Raw genomic sequence first — 15544 nt, 5'->3', positions numbered from 1 at the left:
TAGCAATGTCTTTTTCTAAATGAGACTTGAATTGTATCCTGTGACAAAACTAAATTAAGTTTTAAATAAAGTATGTGGCTTTCTACTCCAAATCAAAGCAACCAGCCAAAATAACTGGCAACTGTAGAGAATGCTATTGGAAAGTAAGTTCTTTTTTCATGAAAGGAAAAGAAAGTTTGTGTCATTTCCATCTCTTTCGGTTCACATTGAGCTCAGCTAGTTCCTGGCATAGAGTCACATTTCAATAAACGTTGGTGAGTGTTGATTTGGAATAAATAGGGTGCTCTAGTGTCTGTATCTTTGCTAGCAAGTATTCCAACTGAACTAAATTATTTATCTTAAAATGAGTGTCTTCCCCGCTGCCCTAATACTTTTCTCTGATGCTTATTTTTGTAGTGTGCAATTAAAGGTTGGTGAATGGCTGTTACAAATGATGGCGTATTGGTTGAATGCCCAGACCAGGAGGAGAGGGTCACACCCTATCTTATTCTTGTCACACTGTTCTTTGGATGAGGGAGTCAAGAGTTGGTTCGGAGCTTTTGTATTCAGTCTGTCACTTGGTTTTTTGTTTGTCTGGAGTCCTTTATGGTTGATGAAAGGAAGCGGAGTTCTAAATGGGAGCTCATTGAGTCAGGATCCATGTCTGTTCACCTTCATGCCCTCTTTTAACATCTAGCCTAGAGAAGGAAGGAAATAATTACTATTTGTTAAGGATCTACTGAGTCAGGCACTCTTCTGGGCAGGTTATATACACGGTCTCATTTAATTAACACAATAGCCTTATGATACAAACTTAGAGTTGAAAAAAACTGAAAAATATAAGGCTTAAGGAATTTGCTAAAATCATGTAGTTATGAAATTCACCATCGTATACTCAGCTACTAGCAGTGCCTTATACATAATAAAGTTCAGTAAATAAATACTGTTCTGTCTTTAACGTTACTGCTCTTTTCATTGTCAAATGCTGCCTATCCAGTATTTGTACTTAATTTGATAGCCCCAAGAATGGTTTGAGACATCTGGTGAATGTGCAGGGGTTTCCATGTTTGGCATATATGTTATAACTGTTCATCTAGTTATACCCACTTTTTTGGTGGAGGAGGATGATGCTTTCTTTTCTGTATTTTTTTTTTAATTCAAAAATATTTACTGAGAATCTATTGGTAAAATGGGTTATGGTGTTCAAGATAAACAAGTAAGCTTCTATCTCTAACACAAAAAGCTCAAAATGTGACACACGTTAACACACAATGACGATATATATTATATGTATATAAAAATCAGTGTCACCACTGACAGGGGTTTTGTGAGAGTCTCCAGCTTCTGCCACAGAGAGACTGAGGTAGAGGTGTCTGAGGGAAAAAAAAAAAAATTGGGACTCAAATGATGAATTATTGCTTATCAGCTAGATAAGAGAAAGGCATCCAAGGCCATAGGGGCAGCAAGAACAAAGATAAACAAGATTTGAAAAAGTCCGCAAGACATTCCCAAGTGGAGCTAGTGGTAAAGAACCGGCCTGCCGATGCAGGAGACATAAGAGGCAAGGGTTGGCTCGCTGGGTTGGGGAGATTTCCCTGGAGGTGAGAATGGCAACCCACTCTAGTATTCTTGCCTGGAGAATCCCACAGACAGAGGAGCCTGGTGGGCTACAGTCCATAGAGTCTCACAGAATCAGACACGACTGAAGTGTCTGAGCACACATACACGCAAGACATTCATGTGATTGGATGGTGGTTTGCATGTAAATTTATCATGGAAGGATGAGGATGAAGAAGTAACTTGTTAATAAATACATACCGTTTATTTCACACTTACTGTATGTCAATTAGATTGCTAAGAGCTTCATATAATCATCATCATAATGCCTGGCATAACTTATGATTATTATTTTTATTTTAGGAATAAGGACACCACGCCTTTGGGAATTTAAGCTTTGGCTTAATTCCAAAGTCACACGACTAGTGACTGACAGAGCCAGCTCTTGAACCAGGTGAGTCTGACACCAAAGCCACTGTGCCTTACGACTATAGGATGCTACTTTCCAAGTGTAAAAAGCCACTGTGCCTTACCACTGAAGGACGCTACTTACCAAATGTAAAAAGCCACTGTGCCTTACCACTATAGGACACTACTTTCCAAGCATAAAAAGCCACTGTGCCTTACCACCATAGGACACTACTTTCCAAATGTAAAAAGCCACTGTGCCTTACCACCATAGGATGCTACTTTCCAAATGTAAAAAGCCGCTGTGCCTTACACCTATAGGACACTACTTTCCAAGCGTAAAAAGCCACTGCGCCTTACACCTATAGGACGCTGTTTTCCAAGCATAAAAAGCCACTGTGCCTTACCACTGAAGGACGCTACTTTCCAAATGTAAAAATTCAGGATAGAAATGGTTGCATAGGCTCTGCTAAGAAATTTGGATTTTGTTCTCCTCACTATGAGAAATAATAAAAAGATTTTAGAACTGTTTTAAAAAAGCCCACTTTCTCTTTGACAGGCTTGGCAATATATTTCTGTATATCCTCAGGCAAGGGAAAAGAAAATATAAACACATGGGACTACATCAAACTAAAACGCTTTTGTACAGCAAAGGAAACTATCAATAAAATGAAAAGACAACCTGATAAATTGAGAAGACGTTTGTGAATCATATGTGTAGTAAAGAGTTAATATCCAAAATATGTATGAAGAACTCATACAACTCAATAACAAAAAAATACAACCTGATTCAAAAATAGATATAGAACTTGAATACACATTTTTCTAAAGAAGACACACAGATGGCCAACCATTCTATGAAAAGATATTCAGCATCACCAGTTATTAGGGAAATGCAAATCAAAACCACAATGAGATATTGCTTCATGCTTATTATCCAAAAGACAATAAATAACAAATGTTAGCAAGATGTGGAGAAAATGGAACCCTTATACACTGTTGATAGGAATGTAAATTGGTACAGCTACTATGGAAAACAGTAAGGAGATTCCTCAGAAAATCAAGAGTAGGACTACCATATGATCCATCTATCCCACTTCTGAGTATTTACCCAAAGAATATGAAAACATTAATTTGAAAAGATATATGCACCCCTTACTTCATTGCAGCTTTATTTACAATAGCCAATATGTGGAAATGACCAAAGTGCCTACCAGTGAGTGAATGGATAAAGAAGTTATGGTTTATATACACAATGGAATATTACTCAGCCATAAAAGACAAAATCTTGCCATTTGCATCAACATGGATGAACCTAAAGTGTCCATTATGTTCAGTCAAATAAATCAGAGAAATTCACTTATATGTGAAATCTAAAAAACAAAACAAAATGAAAAACATAACTAAGCAGAAACAGATTCATAGATACAGAGAGCGCAGACAGGAGTTTGCCAGAGGAGAGGGGCATGCGGATGAGTGAAATAGGTGAGGGAAATTAAGAAGTACAAGCTTCAGTTACAAGTAATGAAAGTGATACATACATACAGAATAGGGAGTACAGTCAATACATAGTCAATAATATTGTAATAACTTTTTATAGTGAACAAATGGCAACTTGACTTATCATGGTGATCATTTTGTAATGTATAGAAATATTGAATCACTGTGTTTTACACTGGGAACTAGCATAGTATTGTAGGTCAATTATACTTCACAAAAACAAAGGAACAGATAAACTTACAGAGAAAGATTTGTAGCTACCAGAGGCAGGGGGTGGGAGGAGGGGAATTGGATAAAGGTGGTCAAAAGGTACAAACTTCCAGCTTAGGTAAGATAAGTACTAGGGATGTGGTGTATAATATGATTAATATAATTAACACTGCTATATGTTACATATGAAAGTTGTTAAGTTAGTAAGTCCAAAGAATTCTCATCACAACGAAAATGTTTTTATTTTTCATTAATTTTGAATTTGTATGAGATGATGGATGTTCACTAAATTTATTGTATTCATTTCATGGTGTACGTGAGTCAAATCACTATGCCATCCATGTACCTTAAATGATGCTGTATGTCAGTAAAACTGGGAGGAAAAAAATGAAACTTTCTCGCTACCTTTTTCCAGCCTGTGGAATCACAAACAAACAAAATAAATGAAACTAAACCAAACCAAACACACGGATAGAGAACAGAGTAATGGTTACCAGAGGGGAATGGGTAGGGGAGAGGGCAAAACGGGTGAAGGGGATCAACTGGTGGTGGATGGAAATGGAATCTTTGGTGGTGAGCACACTGTAGGCATAGAGAACTAGATGTGTAATGTGGTTCACATGAAACGAACGTAATTTTATAAGCCAATGTTGCCTCAATAAAAATAAGTTAAATATTATCTTTGCTTCATTTAAAAGATTACCCTTTTAGGATCAGATTATGGACATTGTGGAGCCTGGGATACCAAAAAGGAAAACATGTAATTCGTAGAGAGATATTATGGCTTCACGACCCAGATAATCCCAATGGTATCATCACTCACCTAAAGCCAGACATCCTGGAATGCAAAGTCAAGTGGGCCTGAGAAAGCATCACTATGAACAAAACTAGTGGAGGTGATGGAATTCCAGTTGAGCTCTTTCAAATCCTGAAAGATGATTCTGTGAAAGTGCTGCACTCAGTATGCCAGCAGATTTGGAAAACTCAGCAGTGGCCACAGGACTGGAAAAGGTCAGTTTTCATTCCAATCCCAAAGAAAGGCAATGCCAAAGAATGCTCAAACTACCGCACAATTGAACTCATCTCACACGCTATAAAGTAATGCTCAAAATTCTCTAAGCCGGGCTTCAGCAGAACATGAACCATGAACTTCCAGATGTTCAAGTTGGTTTTAGAAAAGGCAGAGGAACCAGAGATGAAATTGCCAACATCCGCTGGATCATGGAAAAAGCAAGAGAGTTCCAGAAAAACATCTATTTCTGCTTTATTGACTATGCCAAAGCCTTTGACTGTGTGGATCACAATAAACTGTGGAAAATTCTGAAAGAGATGGGAATACCAGACCACCTGACCTGCCTCTTGAGAAACCTGTATGCAGGTCAGGAAGCAACAGTTAGAACTGGACATGGAACAACAGACTGGTTCCAAATAGGAAAAGGAGTACGTCAAGGCTGTATATTGTCACCCTGCTTATTTAACTTATACACAGAGTACATCATCAGAAACGCTAGGCTGGAGGAAACACAGGCTGGAATCAAGATTGCCGGGAGAAATATCAATAACCTCAGATATGCAGATGACACCACCCTTATGGCAGAAAGTGAAGAAGAACTAAAGAGCCTCTTGATAAAAGTGAAAGAGGAGAGTGAAAAAGTTGGCTTAAAGCTCAACATTCAGAAAATTAAGACCATGGCATCCAGTCTCATCACTTCATGGCAAATGGGGAAACAGTGGAAACAGTGACAGCCTTTATTTTTTGGAGCTCCAAAATCACTGCAGATGGTGACTGCAGCCATGAAATTAAAAGACCCTTGCTCCTTGGAAGAAAAGTTATGACCAACCTAGACAGCATATTAAAAAGCAGAGACATTACTTTGCCAACAAAGTTCTGTCTAGTCAAAGCTATGGTTTTTCCAGTAGTCATGTATGGATATGAGAGCTGGACTATAAAGAAAGCTGAGCGCCAAAAAGTATATGTTTTTGAACTGTGGTGTTGGAGAAGACTCTTGAGAGTCCCTTGGACTGCAAGGAGATCCAACCAGTCCATTCTAAAGGAGATCAGTCCTGGGTGTTCATTGGAAGGACTGATGTTGAAGCTGAAACTCCAATACTTTGGTCACCTGATGCGAAGAACTGACTCGCTGGAAAAGACCCTGATGCTGGGAAAGAGTGAAGGCCGGAGGAGAAGGAGATGACAGAGGATGAGATGGTTGGATGGCATCACCGACTCAATGGACATGAATTTGAGTAAACTCCCGGAGTTGGTGATGGACATGGAGGCCTGGCATGCTGCAGTCCATGGGGTTGCAAAGAGTTGGACATGACTGAGTGACTGAACTGAACTGACTGAACTGATGGCTTGAACCAAAACAGAAGTGGAGACAGAGACAGAGGATAGATTCCATGAATTGTTGGAAGATAAAAAAAGAAAGATTTGATGATTAATATAGCAAGTAATGGAGAAGATGAGAGTAATTTCCAGTTTGGTGATGTTGATAGTTTGCACTGGGATGCCGTTAATAAAAAGGATACTGGAAGAGAAATAGCTTTGAACCATAGGAAAGAAGAGCTACTAAGATTAATTTTAGGAAGTAAAGAGTTTGAGACTCATCCACGTGGAGAAGATAAGTAGTCACTTGGAACTAAAGCTAGTGATGTTCCAGGAGAGGCTGGGTTAGGAATCCTTTGACTTGGGAATGATTAAAGTGAAGCATCAGTATTTTAAGGGAATTAGTGGCAAAGGAATCATCTAAGAAACTGAGGAGGATCTGCCAGAGTGATGGGAAGAGGACCAGAAGAGAGAGCTTGGAAGACTTGATTCTAAGAGCTGTGGAAAGAGTAGGAGAGGAGGAGTTGCGGACAGGTAGGTGGGCTCTCAAAGAGTATGATGGGAGATCAGCAAAAGAGGAGGGGAACAAGGAACAAGGCAAACAGATACTTGTATAAGCTGAGCACAAAGAACTGGGAGTTGGTGATTAACCTGGAGGAAAGAACAGTAATAACTGATTAAGTCCCTACGAGGCACTGGAGGAGGAAGGTGTATAAGAGAGGCGTCACTTCCTCTGAGCCAAGTGAGATGGAGGTGAATAGGTTGAGAGGCAAGTTAATTTGAAAGCAATTATTTTTTTTACATGTAGTTTCAAATGAGTTATAATTTTAACGAGTCAGGTGAGAGCTTGTCTAGGTGATGATAATAAATAATTGACTCAAGAGCAAAATCCTCTTTCCTCACAGGGAACTTTTGTGAATTAACAAGAGTCATCGTTAGGGAAATTTTGAGATCCTGAGAAAATCAGGTAGTGTCCTTCTCACTTCCCTCTTATCTAACATCCTTATGTAGGTACAAAACAGGTTAAAATGAACATAGTGGGGATCCCTGAAGAGAAAAATGAGATCTATAGAGGAGTAGAAATGATAGCCTGTCAGAACTTTACATTTATCAAGTGCCTCGTGGCTTTTATTTCTCATGTTCCCTACCCACTCCTGTGCTCCCATTTTTCCTTCTGCCTGGTACACCCCTCACCACCTCCTCCTTACTACACCACTGCCCTCCACTTTACCTCCTTACTACAAGGCCCCTCAACCTTCTTTCTCCTCTGATAGCAGGAACACTTTTTATATTGCTCTTTGCTGCCCATCTATCATACCTTAGAGTTGTGTGTATGTCTTTTGCTTGTCCCATTTGACATTATGTGTCTACACAGGCAATGTCTTCTACTTTTTCTTTTACCCTCCACTGTTCCTTACTGAACAAATACAATGGTTTCCTTTTTATGGATGACCAAAAAAAAAAAAAAAAAGATAGATGAGAAACCATAAAGCTCATGAGTATAAAATTTAAAACTGTTCAGAACTGAGGTCTTCTGATTCCAGGCTTTTAACCTAAACTCTTTTCCTGTCTAGAAACGTTAGACAAGTGCTAAGGGGGCACCTAGGGGAGAAAAAGTGAAAGTGCGCATTAATATAGAGGCTCGGATGACCCAGGAAATACCAGCTGAGTCACTTCTTACTTTCCCAGAAGCTGCTTGTGAGGTCATCTGAGTCATGCAGACTTCCCTAGTTACTCTGATGTGAGGGGCACATCCAGTGGGCTTGGCTAGAGCTCAGTTCTTTAAGGATATCTCTGGTAGTCAGTAGAGAGAGAGAAAGTTTTCTGCTGCCTTTACTGGAATGGTATTTTACTTTGTTAGCACTGTTAGCCCTTTGTTGGCACTGTTACCCCTTTGTTAGCACTGTTACCTATTTAACAGATATCCTTGTTTTAAGTAGGTATATGACAGGATGATAAAAGACTGCAGCCATGAAATTAAAAGACAGTTGCTCCTTGGAAGAAAAGTTATGACCAACCTAGACAGTATATTAAAAAGCAGAGACATTACTTTGCCAACAAAGTTCTGTCTAGTCAAAGCTATGGTTTTTCTAGTAGTCATGTATGGATATGAGAGTTTGACTATAAAGAAAGCTGAGCACCCAAGAACTGATGCTTTTGAACTGTGGTGTTGGAGAAGACTCTTGAGAGTCCCTTGGACTGCAAGGAGATCCAACCAGTCCATCCTAAAGGAGATCAGTCCTGGGTGTTCATTGGAAGGACTGATGTTGAAGCTGAAACTCCAATACTTGGGCCACCTGGTGTGAAAAACTGACTGATTGGAAAAAACCCTGATGCTGGGAAAGATTCAAGGCAGGAAGAGAATGAGACGACAGAGGATGAGATGGTTGGATGGCATCACATACTCAATGGACATGAGTTTGAGTAAACTCTGGGAGTTGGTGATGGACAGGGAAGCCTGGCATGCTGCAGTCCATGGGGTCACAAAGAGTCAGACCCGACTGAGCGACTGAACTGAACTGATGATAGGATGATCCATGCTGCCCCATCACATACTGACATATTTTCAGTTATTTTGGTTTACATCTTATCTGTACATTTGTAAAGAAAGGTCAAATAAAATGCATTTGCAAATGAAAAAGTTGTAGTGTATAATTATTACCAGACTGGCTCCAGACAATGTTGTGTCTTCTTAGTCTACTTCTCCCTTAGTGTCTTCTATACTCACCTTAGCTGCTTTTTCCTCATTTGAAATGGTTGTTCTTTGCTAACTGCCAAAGCCCTGTTTGAAATGATTAACTGAGAGTAGTTTAAAATAGTACATTTGTCAAGAATATTTATAGTTTAACAGCTTGTGATTCTCTATTGGTAGATTTCATTTACTAACTAGTGATGAAGGAAACTTCTCTTTTTTTTTTGCAGTTGATTAGCATGATATTTTGGAGAAGGAAATGGCAACCCACTCCAGTGTTCTTGCCTGGAGAATCCCCAGGATAGAGGAGCCTGGTGGGCTGCCGTCTATGGGGTCGCACAGAGTTGGACACAACTGACGAGACTTAGCAGCAGCAGCAGCATGATATTTACAAAAATTACATTACAATGGCAACCACCTATTATGTCCAGGAATGAAGTCCACCCTGGATGTGTAGTATTTATATGGTTCATCTGAAGGAAAAAAAAAGACTTTGTCATATAAGATTCTATGGTGGTATAGTGTCAAGATTTAACCGAGTTCACAAACCCATCCTTGGATTTTGCCTTTTCCTCTGTATCAGACCTGTAAGATATGGCATTTGTCTCATTTCACGAAAATGTGAAAAAAACCCAAACAACCCAATACCATATTCAGCTTTTCCCCCTTTTCCACTTGTTTGATAGAAATAAAACTGAAAGAAAAATCCCGATTTTGGAATAAATAAATATAAGGCACCTTGTCCTTTCAGTGCCTTACATTGTTATAGCTCTAACTTTGTCCGTGTTATCTTTTGCACTCTATGCTATTTAAAATTTTGTTGGTAGAGTCTGTCTCTGTGTCACAGATCTCATCTGCAGAGGCCACTAAGACAATAGTGGGGGCTACTAAAAGTGTTTCTCATTTTGGACCCCTTTATTCTTTGTTTCCAGTTATCTATGAAATGGGCACTGGAGGAGTCCTCATGAATTGCTCTTGGGGAAAATAAGAAACTTGACAGAAAATGCATCACAATTGTCTAATGGGATGATATGCCTCAACTTACTGTAGACATAAAGAAACTTTGCAGGCAGCCAACCCATAGTGAGCTAACTTTACTACCAAGGAATTCACAGCAACCACAAAGACACGTGAATGCTTGGCATGGCCAGGTTACATTTATTTTGTACCAAGCAAAGCAGAAAATTACTCTATAGTCGAGTTACTTCCTCTTTTGAGGAACCAAAAAGACAATAAATGTAGTTGAAAACAGAGACACAGATGGTGGTCAAGCTTGTGATAGGCCCAGTGAAAAGACAATACTTCTGGGTTATGACTTGTGGTTCCTCAGGAAGGAGGGTTGGCCTGGAAAGAAGCCACTGGATGAATTCCTCTAACTTGGTTGCGCTGAGGAAAAATCTCCACTTTCCTCCATGGACAAAAGTTAGCTTGATCCATGTATTAAAGTCTGGGTAGATATAAATATTTGACTTTGCTTTTTGAAAGCTTCTTAATGCATTTTGATAGTTACTTTTCTTCAGAGCTTTAATCTGAGGAGATATTGTTTTTTCCTCAAGATGATCAGTGGAGTTAGGATAACTGAGCATTTTCTCTGGTTCTGCTGAAGAGATTTCCGAATCTATAGAGGTCAGTGTGTTCTTCAGAGTTTCTGGTTGTGTGACTTTGTGAAGAAGTTCTATGATCTCTTTACCCTTTTCTCCATCCAGAACCTCTAAACAATGTACGTTGGAGCAAGAATTCTGGTTTCCCAGTTCTGTCACCTTCTTCTTTAAAGCATCAATGTCTTCCTTCACAGAGACGATATCTTCAGCTGTTGTACACTGTTTATTTTCATTAACATTCATTTTGGTTTCCAGTACTTCCATCTGCTTCTGACAGAAGTCAGTCCTTTCCTGGATTTTTGATAATGCACCGATCATGCCAGTCATTTGGCTGAGGAGTTCAAGCTGGGTGGTTTTAATATCTTGGAGCATTACTAGAAGATTCATTTCTTCATCAGCATCAAGGTCCTCTTGATCACAATCATGGGAAGTCATAGCTGGACATCTGGTTGAATTCGGATACTGATTCTTACATTTGTGGTAAGCATTTTTAAGAGATTGTCTGATCTTGGAGAAATTTGAATTCCACATCTGCCCAGCAGCAGCTTTTACCCTTTTGGCTTGAAGTTTGTACATCTTTCATAATGAAACAAGAGACAAAGTGTTGGGAAACCTGACCAAAATCAAAGAAAGAAGCAAAGAAATTGAAGAATGAAACGGTTTTTCTCTTACTCTTTGTTGGGTATCTTTCCCGGTGACATTGTTGAATGTCCTATGGAGAACATGAAGGACAATAGCAGGCCCTCTTCGATGGTTAGCTTCTTATAGGGCAGTTCGGCTGGAGAGCTCTGTGAAAACCTGAGCAATTGTGTGGAATCCTTCATAGGCTGACCCGAAGCTGATGTCATAATGGCTGCTGGTCTAGAATTTCTTTAACCTTAGGGCTATAACTCTCAAAAGTTTTGGTCACAGGACTCTTCTTCACTTTTAAAAATTGAGCACCACAGAACTTTTGTTTACGAATTATTATCACTTGATATTCCATATTAGAGATGAAAACTAAGTAAATCTTGATATTAATTCATTAAAAAAGTAAACCCAATACATGTTAACATATATGACATATTTTTATGAAAAAGTAATTATATCTTCCAAAAGAAAAATCGTGAAAACCATGGCATTGTTTATATATTTGCAAATGTTTTAAATGCATGAATTAATAGAAGATATGCCAAGAGAAATATCAATAACCTCAGATATGCAGATGACACCACCCTTAAGGCAGGAAGCAAAGAACTAAAAAGCCTCTTGATGAAAGTGAAAGAGGAGAGTGAAAAAGTTGGCTTAAAACTCAACATTCAGAAAACTAAGATCATAGCATCTGGTCCCATCACTTCATGGCAAATAGAATGGGAAACAATGGAAACAGTGACAGGCTTTATTTTTAGGGGCTTTAAAATCACTGCAGATGGTGATTACAGCCATGAAATTAAAAGACCCTTGCTCCGGGAAGAAAAGTTATTGACCAACCTAGACAGTATATTAAAAAGCAGAGACATTACTTTGCCAACAAAGGTCCGTCTAGTCAAAGCTATGGTTTTTCCAGTAGTCATGTATGGATGTGACAGTTGGACTATGAAGAAAGCTGACTGCCAAAGAATTGATGTTTCTGAATTGTGGTGTTGGAGAAGACTCCTGATAGTCCTTTGGACTGCAAGGATATCCAACCAGTCCATTGTAAAGGAGATCAGTCCTGGGTATTCATTGGAAGGACTGATGTTGAAGCTGAAACTCCAATACTTTGGCCACCTGATGCGAAGAGCTGACTCATTTGAAAAGATCTTAATGCTGGGAAAGATTGAAGGCAGGAGGAGAAGGGGACAACAGAGGATAAGATGGTTGGATGGCATCACCAACTCGATGGACAAGAATGAGTAAACTCTCGGAGCTGGTGATGGACAGTGAGACCTGACATGCTGCAGTCCATGGGTTGCAGAGAACTGAACTGAACTGAACTGAACCTTGATTCTTGTATCTGCTTCTGCATTTATCTGTTGTCATATGTTGTTTTGGTTCAAGTAGATGAATAAAATATGGCCTTACATAAATACATAAATGGAGAGGATATTTTAATGACCTTTTCAGTTAATTAAAGCTTTTATTCTTTCTACACCACTAACATTTGACAAATGATAATTGATTAGAAGTTAAGTACAATGTGTAATCTTAGCCCAGAATAATACTGTTACATTAAAATTCACTGGTCTATCTTCCATTTTTAATAGATGTGTAATATCATGCACTGGTCATTTGGAAAGTAATGATTCACTGAATAATGCAGATCTTTTAAATGCTAGCTCATTTTATTACATAATATCCAAATATCATGTTCATTAATATCCCACCAATCTCACCAGAAAAGTCTTTTGAGTATTGGCAAGAGGCCAAGTTTGTGGTGGCAGATAAAATTTTCTAAAATTTTAATTTTAGCTTGCAAAACTTGAAATTTATTAAGCTTTTTAGTTGTTTTTCTTGAAGTGATAGGCTCTCTACATCCATTTTTTTTTTGCAAAAATGCTTGCCAAAAACCCAAGTATGAATACCATAGTTGGCTGCCAGTTTTTACTTTCAAAATGATGTTCCATGAAAAAAGCAGCTTATTTGTAACTCAAATAAGTACTTTTCCTGGAGACAATTATATTTCTGTAAGCAGCAGAAGTGCTTTATGGGTACTTCACATTACATCACACTTAATATTAAAAAGACATACTAAAGGTTGAAATTTAATAAAATGTAAAATTTTATTGCTTCATCATCGTTCTAGAGCTAAACTGGCTTTTTCTTGTATTCCTTCTTTTTCTCTGATTGAATGGAGGTGAAAAATACAATCACTATTGGTAGCTTAGTACTTTTGCCTTGGCTTGTGCTAAGGTATCAGTTTTACCCACCTTTGGTTTTGCAATGCCATTTGGAAAATTAAAATGACATGATAACTATGTATGTCAAGATATAGTCCCAGTTTATTAAAGAAGATATTTCTTCTTGGATCAGTGCCAGTTCCAACCCTCTACTAAATCATTCTTTCTCCTATTTATGTTTAAATGCAGGGCCAACTTCAGCCTAGGTTTTGGTATAAACTCTGAATTTAGGCAAAAATAGTTTCAGAATTTTGGCTCATCAGTGATACCTGGGATTTTACTTTCCTGTTCTATCTTTGAACCCCAGTTTAGTAACCTTTCCAAAACTTCTAGAAACCTTACCAAACTCTTGCTGAGAAGAAATGTTCTCCAAGAGGCAGACTATCACAGAAAGATAGTTGGAGCCAGAAAAGGTAGCCTTCAAAGCTGTCCCATTTACTTTGGCAAAGACCATCTTATCCATGAAGCTCTACAAATACTTAGTACTATGACATTTCAAGGGCCAATAAAAATAAGTATTGGAGAGCTAGAAAGAAAAAAAACACTGTGCTCAGAATATCAAAAGCTGCAATATTGAAACAATAAATGTTTAATTAAATATCTCCAGAGTGTACTATTATATCATCTTCATTAATTGTTAAGTTAGTATTAAAATTTCATTACATTTGGAGGCAATTTGTAGATTAGGTATTCTTGCTTTACAGAAATTCCCAATTAAATTAGAGGGACTGCTTGGAGCAATTACACCCTTCCTCCAGGTTAATAACAGCTAAGACTTATTGGATACATACCAGATATTGTTCTAAATATTAGCTTAATTAACTGAAATTCAGAGAAGTCAAATAACTTTCCTTTCTGCTAAAAAATGGGCAGAGTGAAATTTCAAATCCTTATACTCTGGCTCCATGGGCCATGTGTTTCTTTATTGCCACACACACAAATAAAATAAAAATATGTATTTGTCAACTCAGAAAAGGACATTTTGCTTTTTAGAAAAAATACAGTATATATTTATAAAAACTTATTTTCATTAAATTTTCAGAAATATGAAAAAGTGAATTGTTTGCTTATTCACCAAAGCTATTTGAAGAACTTTGCAAAGACTTTAGAAGTTGAACTATCTCTAATTCAAGCAAGTAAACATGAACATTTAGAGGTTATTCTTGCCTTAATGTAGTGAAAGTATAGCAACTATAATATAAACAATAGATTGAAAATTTTTCAACTAAAAATATTCATGTATACTGATTTTTAAAAATTTTATTTATTTATTTACTTTTGGCTGCTCTGGGTCTTCATAGCTGCATGGGGCTTTCTCTAGTTGCAGCTAGTGGAGGCTGGCTGCTCTTCATGGCAGAGCTCAGGCTTCTCATTGAGTTGGCTTCCCTAGTTGTGGCACACAAGCTCTAGGAGCTCAGGCTCGGTAGTTGTGGAGCATGGGCTTAGTTGCTCCGTGGCATGGGGAATCTTCCCAGACTCAGGATCAAACCTGTGTCCACCCTGTGGCAGGTGGATTCTTAACCACTGGACCACCAGGGAAGTCCCTATACTGATTATTTTTATAAAACAAAAATGAATCTAGTAGTTTTGATGCAAACATAAACCTATCTGGGGTTTTAGTTATTTACCTATTAATATTAATGAAAGTAGCTTCAGCCTATTTGGGGCTTGTTGGATAGTGAAGAGCTGTCCCCATGGACAGTCGCCTGCCAGGCTCCTCTATCCATGGAATTCTCCAGGCAAGAATACTGGAGTGGGTTGCCATTCCCTTCTCCAAGGAATCTTCCCAACCCAGGGCTTGAACCCGGGTCTCCTGCATTGCAGACAGATTTCTTTACCATCTGAGCCACCAGGGAAGCGCTGTGGTGGGAGAATGCAAGCCTATTGATTAGAGTGAAGTTGTCAGAGTAGTCAACACGTGAATGAATAACAGGAATTGAGCTGACCCCCTGACCCCCTCCCTTTGGGATCTTACTGGAGGTATGAAGCCATTTAGGACTTCATAATATTGAAGTAACCAAAATAACCTGGCAGACTGGAGCCTAGTTGCTGATTCTTATCAAGGAAAACTGTCCTCCAGGTGGATGGCTTTTAAAGAATGATACTTGGAACCAGAAATGTTAGGGTGCCAGGCTCTTCTATTCCTTGACTCTCTGTGCTTGGTCAAGTTACTAACTTCTCACAAGAGTGTAAAATGGGATAATAACACCACCTACTTTGTAGAGTGAATTTGAAGATTAAAGTGTTCAATACTTGTAAACTCTTTCTGCTCCTCTCTAAAATGAAAGTGAAGTCGCTCAGTCATGTCCGAATCTTTGCGACCCCATGGACTGTAGCCTACCAGGCTCCTCTGTCCATGGGATTTTCCAAGCAATAGTCCTGGAGTGGCTTGCCATTTTCTTCTCTAGGG

At 38.6% G+C, this 15544-nt stretch overlaps 1 protein-coding gene across 1 annotated transcript; it reads right to left on the bottom strand.

Moving 5' to 3' along the window:
* Window positions 1-9865: 9865 nt before the first annotated feature.
* CCDC54 (coiled-coil domain containing 54) lies at window positions 9866-11279 on the bottom strand. The gene has a single exon (XM_027979751.2). The coding sequence runs from the start codon at window positions 10850-10852 to the stop codon at window positions 9866-9868; it is 987 nt and encodes a 328-aa protein (XP_027835552.1). The 5' UTR covers window positions 10853-11279.
* Window positions 11280-15544: the final 4265 nt, after the last annotated feature.

Source organism: Ovis aries, chromosome 1 (assembly GCF_016772045.2).
Source record: "Ovis aries strain OAR_USU_Benz2616 breed Rambouillet chromosome 1, ARS-UI_Ramb_v3.0, whole genome shotgun sequence".
Taxonomy (NCBI): domain Eukaryota; kingdom Metazoa; phylum Chordata; class Mammalia; order Artiodactyla; family Bovidae; genus Ovis; species Ovis aries.
This window is presented reverse-complemented; position numbering and strand designations above follow the sequence as displayed.

Coding starts and splice junctions, on each gene's coding strand:
- CCDC54 (XM_027979751.2), bottom strand. CDS start 10,852: ATGTACAAACTTCAAGCCAAAAGGGTAAAAGCTGCTGCTGGGCAGATG.